Source organism: Hemiscyllium ocellatum, chromosome 13 (assembly GCF_020745735.1).
Source record: "Hemiscyllium ocellatum isolate sHemOce1 chromosome 13, sHemOce1.pat.X.cur, whole genome shotgun sequence".
Classification (NCBI taxonomy): Eukaryota; Metazoa; Chordata; class Chondrichthyes; order Orectolobiformes; family Hemiscylliidae; genus Hemiscyllium; species Hemiscyllium ocellatum.
In genome coordinates, this window is record NC_083413.1 from 39,005,846 (window position 1) to 39,021,456 (window position 15,611).

The window sequence follows — 15,611 nt, forward strand, 5'->3', positions numbered from 1 at the left end:
ATTCAGATAAATGCGAGGTGCTGCATTTTGGGAAAGCAAATCTTAGCAGGACTTATACACTTAATGGTAAGGACCTAGGGAGTGTTGCTGAACAAAGAGACCTTGGAGTGCAGGTTCATAGCTCCTGAGAAGTGGATTTGCAGGTAGATAGGATAGTGAAGAAGGCATTTGGTATGCTTTCCTTTATTGGTCAGAATATTGAGTACAGGAGGTCATGTTGCAGCTGTACAGGACACTGGTTAGGCCACTGTTAATATTGCATGCAATTCTGATCTCCTTCCTATCGGAAAGATGTTGTGAAACTTGAAAGGATTCAGAAAAGATTTACAAGGATGTTGTCAGGGTTGAAGGATTTGAGCTACAAGGAGAGGCTGAACAGGCTGGGGCTGTTTTCCCTGGAGCGTTGGAGGCTGAGGGGTGACCTTATAGAGGTTTACAAAATTGAGGGGCATGAATAGGATAAATAGACAAAGTCTTTTCCCTGGGGTGGGGGAGTCCAGAACTAGAGGGCATAGGTTTAGGGTGAGAGGGGAAAGATATAAAAGAGACCTAAGAGGCAACTTTTTCATGCAGAGCTTGGAACATGTATGGAATGAGGGTGTGGTGGAGGCTGGTCCAATTGCAACATTTAAGAGGCATTTGGATGGGTATATGAATAGGAAGGGTTTGGAGGGATATGGGCCGGGTGCTGGCAGGTGGGACTAGATTGGGTTGGGATATCTGGTCGGCATGGACAGGTTAGACCGAAGGGTCTGTTTCCATGCTGTACATCTCTATGACTCTGTGGGTAGAAAAGTTTCAGAGGCATATTGGTCAAACACTGACAAATGGCAGTAGTTCAGTTTAGGAGAAAGTGAGGACTGCAGATGTTGGAGATCAGAGCTGAAAAATGTGTTGCTGGAAAAGCACAGCAGGTCAGGCAGCATCCAAGGAGCAGGAGAGCTGCTCCTGAAGAAGGGCTTATGCCCGAAACGTCGATTCTCCTGCTCCTTGGATGCTGCCTGATCTGCTGCGCTTTTCCAGCAACACATTTTTCAGTAGTTTGGTTTAGGAAACTTTGTTGGCATGGTTACGTTGGGGCAAATGGTGTGTTTCCATGCTATATACCTCTGACTCTATGACATTACAAACAACTGAAATGTGGATTCTCCAGCTGACTTGAGTGGCACTTTGACAGTGATTTAAAAAAATCTTGCAGCAACCAGATTGATGCAGATGTTAATGTTTTGTAGGACAAGTCAGCACATCTGGCAAGATCTGGGGTCACAGTTCATTCTTGCAGTCTGTTGTGACACTTTTTCATCTTGAATCCGAAGTATTTTGTTTGTATTCGCCCTAACTATGCCTGCAAGGGTTGAGAGTAGAAGTCATGTGTGGCAATCATGTGACCATAGCAGGTTGACACACCCAAGCAGCAATCATCAGGCCTGGCGGAGCTCAGACGCAGCCACGCGCTTGTCCTCAGTTCCGGTGCCTCACAATGCGACTCACCCCCTTTCTCCTTGTTCTCGCGAGAACTTGTGCCGTCACCGGGCGGGGCGGCTAGCCGCGCTCTCGCGAGAGTTAGTGCCATCGGAGAATGAGGAGCGCCTGAGCGGCGCTGCTCCAAGTTGTTGTTGTTGTTCTGGAGGAGGAGGGGAATATCTCGAAATAGCTTCTCCTGTCCCGGATTCCAGAGCCAGCTTTCCCAGGACACGGAACACCGCTCTGCCATGGCTACTCCCGCACCCATCAAAGGGATTTTAAAAAACAGAAACTCGGTCCCTTCCCAGCAAAACTCGGCGTTGGATCTGTGTCCCGACGAGGAGGAGGAGTACAAGTGAGCTGCTGGAATCAGGCCAGAGGAGGGAGGGAGGGAGAGGAGTGTGAACAGGAACGATCGGGGGGATGAGGGGAAACAATTGGGGGGTAACTGGGATAGGGGCGTTTGAATTAGAGGAGGGGGACAGGGAGGGAACCTGGAGGGAGATGTAGAGATGGGGGGGTGGGGGAGTGGTTACAAGGAGGGAACCTGGAGGGAGATGGGGGAGTGGGATGGGGTTACAGGGAAGGTACCTGAAAGGAGTTGTAGGGGAGGCGGGGTTACAGGGAGGGACCATGGAGGGAGATGTTGGGTGGGGGCGGTACAGAGATGGACCCTGGAGGGAGATGTGGGGAGGGGATACTGGGAGGGTACAGGGAGTGAACCTGGAGGGAGATGTGGGGTGGGGGAGGTAAAGGGAGGGAACCTGGAGTGAGATGTGGAGGGGTGTAAAGGGAGGGAGTATGGGGGTGATCAGGCAGGGAACGCGGGGACGTGTGGGGACGGGTGGAGCGGGGAGGGCATGAGCCAGGATTGGACGGGGCGGGGGGTGTGGGGTGGATGGGGCAGGGCATGGTCGGGCGCGAGCAGGCGGGGGGGGGAGTGTAGGGGAAAGGGAGGTGGACGGGGTGGAGTGGATGGGGAGGGGAGGTGGACAGGGTGGGGAGTGTACGGGGGGGAAGTATACGGAGTGGGGGAAGTGTATGGGGAATGGGGGGGGGCGGGAGGGTACGGGGAGGTGGGGGCGGGGGAGTATACAGGGAGGGGAGGTGGGGGCGCAGTATGGGGAGGGAACCTGGAAGGCAATGTATGAGGGGGTGCAGGGAGGGCATGTGGAGGGAGATGGGAGAGGGTGCAGGGAGGGGATCTGCATGGAGATGGCATGGGGAGAGTCTGGAGTGAAATGTGGTGGGCAGGAAGGGTAGTTGAAGAATGCCTCCTTCCCCACCTCACCCTTCCAGAGAGAGTGGGGGTGTCAGCTGAAGTGGGGATTAAGGAGCGGAGTGGGAGGGAATGATTGGTTAGATGGAGGGAATCAGAGGCAAACTGATTTAAATGTGTGTAAGGGAGAAAGTACATCATGAGGGGAATGAAGGATGGGCAGGGAGGTACCAGTGCCGACTGGTACCACCCATCTGAGGTTGGAGTTCCTGAAATAAAATCTGCTTCACTTGTAACACTAAGGTCCCTGATAAGCTGCCCATTAGATTTAGCCATTACTTGAACGCAGGAATTTTTTAGTAGGCAGGTAATGTGCTGATTACTGACTGATTTCTTCTGGCAAACCACGTCCTTAGCTTTGACCTTGCCTGCCCTTTCTGTCATCATCTAAGAGTTAATGAACTGTGCAGTGATGCATGTCTTTAACTCTCTCGCTGCTTTCTTCATTATCCAGCACACTGTTTTATCATGCCTCAGGCAGCTGCTGCTCAGCACTTCCATTGTTAGTCACTTTGTCCTGTAGCTAAGCATGCACTTCAATTGCTTCCAAATGATTCGCTCGATAAATCTAAGAATTTTAAGGTTGTGGCACCTGCCCAAATTTTAAATGCTGTTCACGTCTGGCATGTTTTTATTGTGTACAGTTATTTTTGATCTATATACAGATCGATTATCTGAAGGACGTGGTTCTTCGTTCGGTTAATCGAATGCCGCAACACAGTTTAGCCAAGCATTAGGTCCTTGTGATTTTGCTGAATTATCCATATTTGGATAATCAATTGCTGGATAATTGAGGTTCCTCTGTATTCACACATATAATGACCCATTGTCAGGGTAGATGGGACTTGAGCCCAGAGTTAGGGATGCTGCCATTGTACTAATCTTTTGTCACGCATGTATATTATATTGGTTTCTGGTACCAAATTGTAGTTTCCTCTTGTTTGGCTTGTATGTTATTGCAGCATACTTTTTAATAACTGGCACCTATGGGACCAGGATATTGAATTTTCTGGTTGGTCAAGAGGTCCGCGTCATCAACGTAAAAACACACACTAAGTGAGAGAAACAAATTTTAGGAGGTATATGCATCACTGTTATACTTTATTTACAATATAAATTTGTTAAATAATAATATAGCTTTGCCTTAAATAAGACACTGGCAGGGAGCATTCTTATTCGCATCCTCAACTAACTACTTGGCGATCACAATAATGAATTGTGGTCTGAGGTACAACATGAATTGGTTTCATGATTGCCTCAATCAGAAGATCTTGGCTTCCTCATCCTGAAACTGTCAGATAGGATGGCATTTCAATGCAGTATTGAGCATTGTTATTGCTATATTTTGTTATTCCTTAATCACAGGCAGCTCAGCTCTCGGGTGAATGTAAAAGACCCCATTACACTTTTCAAATCCAGGGGAGCTCTGGCCAACACTTAACTCCCAATCAACATTCTAGTCATCAGGCTGATTGCTATTTGTTGCGTCTTGCTGTGTCCAGCTTGTCTATTATACTGTACAGTGACTGACACATAGTGGGGATTAGAAATTTCCACTGGTTACTGGATTTCTAATGTTTCAAGTACTGTATATGATTCCACCTTCAAAATAATTTTCTGACTTTCATCTTGCTGCACTTTTGATTTTTAGCTGATCTCTGGTTCAAACTGTCCAGGGCACTTTGTGTGAACTGCAAAGTATCACAGTTCATGCCAAATCGCTTCAGGGAAAATAGCCCCAGCCTGTTCAGCCTCTCCCTATAGCTCAAATCCTCCAACCCTGGCAACATCCTTGTAAATCTTTTCTGAACCCTTTCAAATTTTGCAACATCTTTCTGAAAGGAGGGAGACCAGAATTGCACGCAATATTCCAACAGTGGCTGGACCAATGTCCTATACAGGGGACGAGATTGGGTTGGGATATCTGGTTGGCATGGAAGGGTTGGATCGAAGGGTCTGTTTCCATGCTGTACATCTCTATGACTCTATAAATGTCGACTGCTACGACTCGATCGTCTACTTGCTTGGATCTAATTCCTTGATAGGAGGTCCATACTCTGCTTTTGGCCATTTATTGGAGCTTCAGGTTATATGAAAGCGACCAAAGAAGGCAAAGTCTGACACTTCTTGAAATAAACAATTATGTAATTATAGCACTTTTATGACCTGTGGTAAGTCACAGATGATTCTAGACCACTTCAAAAGGGTGGAATTATGAGATTTCAAGTGTACAAGCATTATTTTTCTGTTGTTTACCCCTTTATACAGCCAAGTCTGGACTGATGCATCCACATGAAACCACCAGAGTGAGCTCAGGTTTTAATATAGTTAGTGCATGTAATATAAGATTATGTCAATACTGACAAGAATAATGTGACCTTTGCTGGGTTGTGTTCATGTGAAAGGAAGCAAAGAACACTTGCTCACTATGCAGTTTCTCCTTGCAACCACAATTTCTAACTTATTGACTGAAGTGCTTTTAAATGCTGACGGACAATGAAAGGTAAATGGTAATTTTTGTTCTTATCTTTCAGTATCATGCTAAAAGTAGCTGTCAGAGCAAAAGACCACAACTGAAAATCAATGTTATAAAAAAAATTCTCATTATTTTCTCATTATTTCCTCATCCCTAAAAAGGCTAAATTAATGATGGTTACTGAGCTGTTCTGATGACTGCCCTAGAGTAAGGGTTAGAAGTTGGGTTATGACAGTTATTTTGGCACTTTTACATTCCCAAGTAATGGAATCGTTGGCTTGGATAGAATCATTGGTACTTTTTAAATAATACCATGTCTGGTTTCTGGAACTTTATAGGTTTTAATTTTACTCTAGGTGGTTACAGTTACATTGCAGCTTTGATTTCATATGATCAGGAGTCAGTTGTTGTATAAAATGATGTAAGATTGCTCTATACACTTACAGTACATATGCCTTGATATAAATAGAGTTTTAGTGCCACAATAGTCAGGTGCAATCTGTTGAAGAGATCTATTAAATTTAAAAATTGAACAATTATCTATGCTGTTATTTGATGTTTTGTTGACCATTTAAGGCATAAATCACATTATATACAATTCAGCTGATCTTAATTGGAAAAAAAAGAAACTTATTGGACAACCATTTTATATTTGAGAATGGTGTAGGGTTTTGAGGATGAATGGACTTTTGAGAAGACACATCATTCATTGTCAAATTAGTGTTTTAAAAGATAGTTAAATAACTGAATAGAATATGAAAAGGGTGTTTTTGTCAGTGGTGATCTCTCCAGATTTAGGATTTGAAGTGTACAGCAGCAAATTAGTGGATTTTATTGATGTTTGAACATATATTCTTTGCAGTAAAAAGTCTCAAAAATGGGATGAAATGAACATTCTTGCCACTTATCATCCAGAAGGGAAGGACTATGGACTAATGAAAATCGATGAACCTAGTACGCCATACAACAGGTAAATACATTATTTAAGTTGCAAACATCTCCAAACTCAACGAAGTGACTCTTAAGTTCAGGAAAATTTTAAAAAAGCACATTTTAAATTGCACTCCTTCCTGTAGTATGAAGTGTTTGAATACTGAATGTTGCAAATCATTATTTATGTTTATGCTTATAGCTTTAACAATGAGACAAAGGACACAATCCTGAAGGTCTGATATAGCAGATATGTTCTTTTATTCAAAGTTTGTGAGAAGATTTGTAGCTCGAATGCTCGTTGTTGTGGTTCTGTTCGCTGAGCTGGAAATTTGTGTTGCAGATGTTTCGTCCCCTGTCTAGGTGACATCCTCAGTGCTTGGGAGCCTCCTGTGAAGTGCTTCTGTGATCTTTCCTCTGGCATTTCTGGTGGTTTGAATCTGCCGCTTCTGGTTGTCAGTTCCAGCTGTCCGCTGCAGTGGTCGGTATATTGAGTCCAGGTTGATGTGCTTGTTGATTGAATCTGTGGATGAGTGCCATGCCTCTAGGAATTCCCTGGCTGTCCTCTGTTTGGCTTGTCCTATAATAGTAGTGTTGTCCCAGTTGAATTCATGTTATTTGTCATCTGAGTGTGTGGCTACTAAGGATAGCTGGTCGTGTCATTTTGTGGCTCGTTGGTGTTCATGGATGTGGATCGTTAGCTGTCTTCCTGTTTGTCCTATGTAATGTTTTGTGCCGTCCTTGCATGGGATTTTGTACTGTACTGTACAACGGACAGCTGGAACTGACAACCGGAAACGGCAGAGACAAACCACTATAAATGGCGGAGGAATCATCTCAGAAGCGCTTCACAGGAGGCTCCCAAGCACTGAGGGTGTCACTAGACAGGGGACGAAATGTCTGCAACACAAATTCCCAGCTCGGCAAACAGAACCACAACAATGTTCTTTTATATTTCTAAGTATAACAGTGAATTTAACATGGAACCATTGTGTTATGCAGATTTTACTTTCAGGATTAAATACTTTTACAAATAATTTATTCAAGTTTAACTTGCAACTTCTAGATTTCTGTAGTTGTGAAAAGTAACTTAATTGGAGAGAATGGCAGCTTTTAATGGACACTCAGTCCAATGTGATCCATCCTCCCGTGACACTTCCACAGTGGTTCACTGGTTGATGCCGTTTACTTTTTATCTCTAGCTGCTAACGTTAGGTTCTTTTCCCAAGGTTTCATACATGAGATGCAATTCGCACACACCAACTTCTGCAAACAGTTAAAGTTTATTAAAGCCTGTACAAGCTAGGCGACCCCTCTGATACTGTTCGTAAGCGTGCAAAGTCGAGTCAGAAAAAGGATCCTGAACAAAGAAAATGTATCCCCTTTATACAGATCAGTTGGCAATGCTTACAGATGCTCTGGCCAATTCTCCCCTTCAAAGAAATGCCACACGTTACCCCAGGTGCAATGGTAGGATAAGATCATTCTCTAGTATAATGCTAATTCCCTAGTCCGGGGGAATCGTTATGCAGGTAATTTCCTGACTCTGACTCCCCAAGAAAATGTGGGTGAAATGTGTCCTAGCTTCGGGGTGGCCCTGCAAGTAAGTTCTGGCTCTGTGTCTTCCTCTGCTAATGTAGGTTGATGGGTCTCTGCATCGGGGATGATCATGCAAGCGAACCTGATTGGCTGGGGATGGCTATGAAAGTATGGAAGAGATTAAAATGATAGTTTAACTTCTTATAGTAGGGGTAATAGTAACAAATGACTGTCTAATTGGAGTGGGAGCCATTCGCATTCCTGCCTGTTGTCCCCCGCCCACTTCCAGAATGTTCAGTCAGTGCAGTTTAACATTACTTTAATGTCCAGGGAGAAATTTCCATTTAATCTTTTAACATTATACCAAGCTGGTTGGACTTCTATGTGCACTAGACAATTGAGCACAAGTCAATGTGATTTGTTTTTTCATCTAACGAACTCTGAGCTGATAGTGGGATTCTTTTCAATTGGAAAAGCAAGTACTGATTTGAACTTTGCTGGTATATTCTTTTATTTTGAATTTTTAAAGTTTTGTCAAACACACTGTTAAATTGCTAAGTATCATGGTTTTCAAAACAAACAGAAAAAAACAACTATTTTCAAAAACACTTTTTCACAATAGTAATTTTATTGAATCATGGAAAGAGCTGATTGCTCTTTATCTCAATACTTTTACGTTTGGACCAAGAAAAAAGAAAGAAATTTGTACTGTAAAGGATAATATTTTGATTGGTTCATGTTACAAAAAACATCAAATGAAAGATAATTTCCCCTTCAGTATGTTTATGACGAGAATAATTCTGAATAAGTGAATGTGGATATTTTTTCCATAGCTTCCGTGGGTGAATAAGACATTTAACCAATAAACGGGTATTGTCATGGCTTCTAGCCGCACTTCCGTACAACAGTTTAAGTGGAAGTGGTACAATTTAATATTTGCTGCTTTTTCATTTCTGTATTGCACAGTTCTCTTGCATGGCTTCCAAGTAAAGCTGAATAGCCTCTTACACGTATATGTTCAAAGTCTGTTATTATGCATGTATAGCTCAATAGTAGTGCATGTGTTGGGTAAAATACTTATAAAATATTGTATAAGAATTAAAGAACTACACCAGCATGCACTCCATTAGCAAATATATTTCATTTTAATTTGACAAACAACGATCAGTGTTTAGAAGAATTCTGTAAACCTAAAAATTGTTTTTCTCCAGTATGAAGTAGTACTTGAGTTTTCTTTTAATTATCCCATTAGGAGCCTTTCCATTTGAATTTCTTTGAAACTGTTTTTTATGTATTAAGCATTATGATTCAACCCACATTTGAAAGTAATTATTCATATTGTATTGATGGAAAAATTAAATAGATCTATTGGGAGTTTCAGGACTTAGTGGTGTGCATCTGCAAGATATGCATATACCTTGACTCCATAAAATCTTTGATTTTGCTGGCATGATTCTGAATGTTTTTTCTTCTAGTGGGAACATACGACTTCTTTCTATAGCATGCAGGAACTCATGTCCAAATGATACATCCAGATGTACGTGAAGTAATCAGAAAACCCAGAAATTCACAAATAGTATTTATTTACCACTAAATCGTTCTGCTTTTAGGTTTCAGTTAAACTGAATTTGTATAATTCATTCATTAAAAAGTACAAGTGCGCTGTGTAATATGCAATACTTCAATATGCAAGTTGAACAATGCAGGGATTGAAGGTCACAGTAGAACCAATGTATAATACTTCAGTTTTGAATAGGTTTAAAGATGTATACTAACAGAATGAAATTTCATTATAAGAATTTTTAAGTAAATCCACCTTTTCAAATTGTTAATGATGTTGCATTGTCATTGGGAACAAAGTTTTTTTTGTCTTTGAACAGGATGATAGTAGGTGATGATGATGAATCTGCAATGAGTGACTCTGAATCAAATGTAAATATTACCGCAGAAATACTAGCAAAAAAGTGAGTATGTAATCTGTTCAAAGTATAAATCTCCTTGGTGTGAGTTACATTCCTTTGATATTAAAAAAATTCTGTTTGGTTTGAGTGAAGTTGCCCTCCTGTAATTTATTTTATTTCAGATTTGAGATGTGAAATAGTATTGAAAAATATATATACTTGGATGCTTTGAGGTTAGTGTTCAGTGAAAGATGTTGCAAAAGAATTTCTCTCTGTTGTAGTTTTACATTATGTTGACTAAAAACATTAGGCTGGAAATATAGTAAACTCAATTAACATTTTTCATATTTCCTTGCTGCACGTTTTGTATTGTACAGAACTAGATCAGTTGGAAATGACTGTGTGCTTGCTTTGGTGTTCTTAAATTTACAGCGTTTATATTCCAGAACACTGAAGGGAACTATTTAAAAGATGTGATGGAAACTTTTAATATTTAGGTTTTGGCTTTCCCAAGTTCGGTAAATTTGAAAATAGAAGGAATCTACAGTGGCAGAATTGAAAGTCTTTATATAATTAAGGAATATTTCATCTAAAAATTAGAATGAAAACAAAAAGGCATGACAAAAATATTAATATTGTAGTGTTTGTGCCTATAGTCAGATCTTTTTAAGGTGCCAGTATCCCTGCTGATTTTTCTCTTCCTTCATCTTTAGTTTAGGATTGCCTAAGACGGGTAAATAGGACAACAGTCAGAATATGGGTGTGTGCTGAAAGGCACTGTTGCAAATCCAGATGTTGGATTAACACCGTTTAAGTTTAAACCCTGTATCCAAGACATCATTAGTTTCTTTTGAAAGGTTTGGTTGTGGAAAGGTATTATTTAGTTTGCAAATACTAGTGCTAATGGGCACCCTATTGGTTTCCAGTAATCTTATTTACTAATCAGGCTTCCATACTATATAGTAGAATCTGGTTCTCTCTGCCGTTGTATATAGTTAATTCTCAAGTATATAAAATCTCTGGCTAAAACCCAGTTCTACTTTTCCATAACAAACACAGAAGTTCCTGGAAAAGCTCAGCAGGTCTCGAAGCATTTGTGAACAGAAATCAAAGTTAACGTTGCGTGCGGTGATCTTTCCTCAGAATTCTCTTTTCAGTATATGTCATTCCAATCCTGTTGCATCAGATTTGTGAGAATATCTTATCTGTAGATTTATGAAAGTGAACTGGAAACTAAGTCCAGAGAGATTGCTTTTTGTTCTAAATGATCATTAATTGAGGATTGGGAGGTTTGTAGAATGCAACAAAGGAAGACTAAGAAACTGATAATGAAAGGGAGAATAAAATGTGAATACAATCTAGCAGAAAAACAAGTAAAGGCCTGCATATGTATTGGTATGTAAAAAGCAAATGTTTGGGTAAAACAAATATCAGTCCATGAGAACACAGTCAAGAAAATGCATTATGAGGAACAGAGAAATGCCCAGAAGCTAAATGATAACTTCCTCTGTTTTCACTGAGGAAGATACAAGAAATTTCCCAGGAGAGGTCCCCATGGCTAGGGGAATGAGGGGTTAAAGGAAATTGTTGTTACTAAGAACTTTTATACTGGTGGGTAGATCTAATTGTGATTAATGTGTACTTACAATTTCTTTGAATATAGATTTATATATCTGGGAAAGAGGGTGTTGAAGGAGGTAGGAAGAGAAATATTTGATGCAGTAGTGATTGTCTTCCAAAAATCTGTAGATTCTAAATTATTCCTCCGGATTGGAAGGTAGCAAATCTTTACCCAGTGTTTAAGAAAGGAGTGACAGAGAAAACTTGGAACTGCAGACCTGTTACTCTTGCATCAGTAATAGGGAAAATGTTACAATCTACTATAGAGGACAAGATAGATAGTTGGCTGATAATGAACTGATTGGCAAGCTGCCAATTGAGTGGGAAATTTTGTTTGGTGAACTTATTGGAGGTCTTTGAAGCTGTTACTGACAAAATTGGTAAAGGAGGTCGATGGTGTATTGTCTTTAGGTTTTCAGAAGACTTTTGATGAAGTCCCCCAGAAGACCTGGCTCTCAAAGTTTAAAGCACATTGGAAATGAGGCAGTGTAATGGTATGGATGAACGATTGGCTAACAGACCGAAAACTAAGTATACAATTAAATCGGTCATTCTTGTTTTAGCAGACTAGAATTAGATGGGAACTATAAGGATCGGCATTTAGCCCTAGGTGTTCACAATGTACATCAACAATTTAGAGTTGGGACCAAATTTAATATTTACAAGTTTGTGGAAGATACAAAGCTAAGTGGAAATTCAGATTATTGGGAAGCTGTAAAATAGCATTAGGAGGATTTGGGAGAAGATTCATCAATGGTTTAGATCATGGCATATACAAAATAATGTGAAAAAAAATCCACATTGGTTGGAGAAGTGGATGTGCCAATATTTCTTAAATGGTAAAAAATTGAAAAATGTTGATGTACAAAGGAAGCTAGGGAATGTTACATCGTTGAAGAATAGCAAGCTAGTGAGTTAAGGAAAGAAGTGTAGCTCAGGTTGAGGTTCTGGATGTAAGTTTGCTCGCTGAGCTGAAAGGTTCATTTTCAGAGAGGCTTCACTGGAGGCTCACGAATGTTCCCTAGCATGATGATGAAACATCTGAAAATGAACCTTTCAGCTCAGTGAGCAAACTTACACCAGGATAGCAAGCTTTTGGGAAGACTAATGAAACATTAGTCTTTATTGCAAGAGGATTGGAGTATAACAATAGGTAAAGTGTTGTTTCAGTTGCCTGTGAACTTGGGTAGTCTACACCTAGAAGTTTGATGTGCTTATCTCAGGAAAGATTCTTGCCATAGAGGGAGTGCAACAAAAGTTCAGACTTCTCCCAGGATAGGTGGGACTGGCCTGTGAGGAGAGATTGGGCCAGTATTCTCACTAATCTCAAAGAATGAGAAATTATCTTGTTAAAACTTGCAAATACTTGAAGGCTTGTTGCAAATAAGCCCCCCCCCCCCCCCCCCCCCCCCCCCCCCCACCCCACTGGGAGTCTAGAATCAAGAGACGGGGATGCCACATAATCTGAGCTGACGTAAACATGTTTTTAGTTAGAGGGTTGAGAATCTTTGGAATTTGCTACTATCAAGAGTGATAGAAGCTCAGACTTTGTGTATATTTAAGGTATAGATTACCAGTGGTATACAGGGCAAAGGTGGGTGGGTAAAGGACATTGAAGTATTTGATCAGCCATGATCAAATCGAATGGTAGGACAAGCTCAAGCGACTGAATGGTCTACACCTGTTCGCGTTTTCTGAAATAACTTGGTAACGTTTATGTTTGTTTCTTTGGAATCTTGTTCAACATGTGATTTAAGTTTTATGCTGTGGAAGAAAGTGTGCTGTCTGATTTTGATTACCCTTCTTGAAGTTGTTGAGTTCTGGTATTGGCCTAGGATCAATTTTACTGATATAGCACAAATTTTGTATTGTCTGTATGTATAAGGGGTTTAGGGCAAAAGAGGTTTAGAGTTTTAACTAATATGTACATTGACAGTTCATAGTTGTTTATCGTGGTTAGAATCTGCTTATTTTTAGTAAATAATAGTTCTCAGTCAAGTACCGAAGCGTGGTCCGTAGTTTTATTTTGCGAGAAAAACATTTTTTGACTTTACAAAATTATAAAGTCCCAAACAAAGGAATGGGAGGTGTGTGTGTGTGTGTGTGTGTGTGTATATATATGTGTGTGTGTATGTATATATATATATACATACACACACACATATACATATACCAGTATTAACTGAGGAGTCCCCCTTCCAAGGTCCAGGGCTCAGGAAACCTAACCATCCTGGTTAAACAAATGCCCTAGTTAAGATAGTAGACAAATCTGTATCCAAATAACTCAAAGGGCTTCGGTGCCTTATATAAAAAAAAAGGTCTGTTGTGTGGTGCATCAATTCTGTAAAAACAAAATCAGTGGGAATATGCTCCATAATTAATTTCCGCCATCCCAGCAAGCCTGGTGGGTATCTCAGACACCCAATTCATCAGAATATTCTTCCGTGCACAGTAAGAGTATTAAATAGTTTCTTCCCATGCCTGTTTAAAGACGATAAACACAGTAGACCTAGGAGGCGAGATATCGGGTCTACTTTAACTTCGGTCCTCAATACCCTCCCTATCTCTCCCGCCACAGCGCTCCAATAAACAATTGTGGTATGTCTGGAAACAATGGGTAAGAGCACCTACACTTATTTTACATTTGGAGCACGTTGAAGATGCCTCTTTTTTTTAAACTTTGCCAGACGGTGCACAACTTTTAACTGCATAGCGCATGTCCTATTACAGATTGAGATCTTTCGCACGTTCTCCCATATGTCCTCCCCCGTTTCAGAAGACATTTCCACTCCCAGCTCTTGTTCCCAGACCCCTCATAACCAGTTAATATCCTGCCAGGCTGTGCCACCCAGCAGGCGATAGAGGGCACTAACCGAGAGAGTGCTTATGGAACGTAGCAACAATCTCTCTGTATCGGGCTTATAGGGCTTAGTGAGAAGTGAAGTCGTCTTCTGGATGAAATCCCTAGCCTGAATAAAACCGGAAAAGGTCTCTGCTGGGTAACCCGTATTTGCAGCTCAATTGTTCGAAAGACATCAGAACCTCCCCCCCTCTAACGATTCTCCCAAACTGGAAACTCCTCTCTCTGCCCATAGTTTGAACCCTGAGTCCATCATCCCTGGTTGGAACACCGACATACCAACTATGGGGGCGAGTGGTGAAGTCTTGGAGAAGCAACCCTCACTCTGACACGTCGCCATTCATGCCTTGACTGTACTAATAACAATGGGGTTTGGCAGTGGTCCATAACTGTCCTCTTATCCATGAACAACAGGTTAATAAGAGGGCACTTTGCTGGAGGCCTTGATATCCAGCCTGGATTGTTACCTGCTCAGTCGCATACAAAAGAAAGCAGGGAACTCAATTGATACCTGATGTCTGGGAAATCAATTCCTCCCCATCTTTGAGGCAACTGCAATTTAGTAAGTTTGATGAGGGGCCGCCCATGATGCCAGACAAAGAAATTAACCCACCCCATACGTTTCCGCAGCGTTGACCTGGGAAACATTATAGGACGCATACGCATGGGATAAAGCAAACGCGGAAGCATATTCATCTTAACGAGGATTATTCGGCCCAACCATGAAATAGGAAGAGCCTCCTATCTCTGGAGATCCCGCCTAATATTGTAAAGCAAGTGAGCAAAGTTAGTCGGAAATTACCGATCAAACATGGAGGTGATAGTAAAAATGCGTAGGTATCTGAACCTTGCCCGTGTCCACTTACAAGGTAAGCTAGGGCCACCTTCAACCTCTGGTACTTCCTTGAGGTTCCTCAAAGGTATAGCCTCCAAATTTGCAAAGTTGATCCTATATCCTGAAGTAGCCCTAAATGAATCGATACATTGTATCAAATTAGGTACGGGGTCATTGGATCCGATTTAAAAACAGAAGGATATCATCTGTATACAGTGTAATCTTGTGTACCCTCTATCACTTCCGGAGCAGTTACGTGGACAGTCTGTCACATGACCTCTGCTAGCGGCTCTGTCACCAACTTAAACAACAATGATGAAAGGGGGTAACCTTAATGACTACCCTTATCAATCCTAAAGTTCCCAGACTTCACCCTGCTAGTGATGACTGCGGCCAGAGGGTGGCAATATAAAACCTCCACCCTACCCAACCCAAACAGCTCTAAAGCATAATAGAGATATGTCCATTCCACCTGGTCAAATGCTTTCTCTGCATCTAAGGAAATCTCCAACCCTTGAATCAACCATTGCTGACATAACTTGGAGTATATTCAGCAACAGTCTAAAATTATTTGAAGACCTACGGCATCTTATGAAACCTGTCTGGTCCTCTTTGAAAATATGGGCCAACACCACCTTCAATCTCAGTGCCAAGATCTTAGACAGAATCTTGAAATCTGAATTTAATAGAGAGATGGGCCTGTATGA

General features: G+C 41.2%; 1 protein-coding gene across 1 annotated transcript in view; it reads left to right on the forward strand.

Moving 5' to 3' along the window:
- The first annotated feature begins 1,552 nt into the window (after positions 1-1,552).
- Positions 1,553-15,611, forward strand: part of ppp1r2 (protein phosphatase 1, regulatory (inhibitor) subunit 2) — a 34,886-nt gene continuing 20,827 nt past the window's right edge. Inside the window, exons 1-3 of the mRNA XM_060834124.1 lie at positions 1,553-1,819; positions 6,082-6,189; positions 9,569-9,652. Coding sequence (XP_060690107.1) covers positions 1,713-1,819; positions 6,082-6,189; positions 9,569-9,652 — 299 coding nt within the window. The 5' untranslated portion in view covers positions 1,553-1,712. The remainder of the gene's footprint in view (positions 1,820-6,081; positions 6,190-9,568; positions 9,653-15,611) is intronic.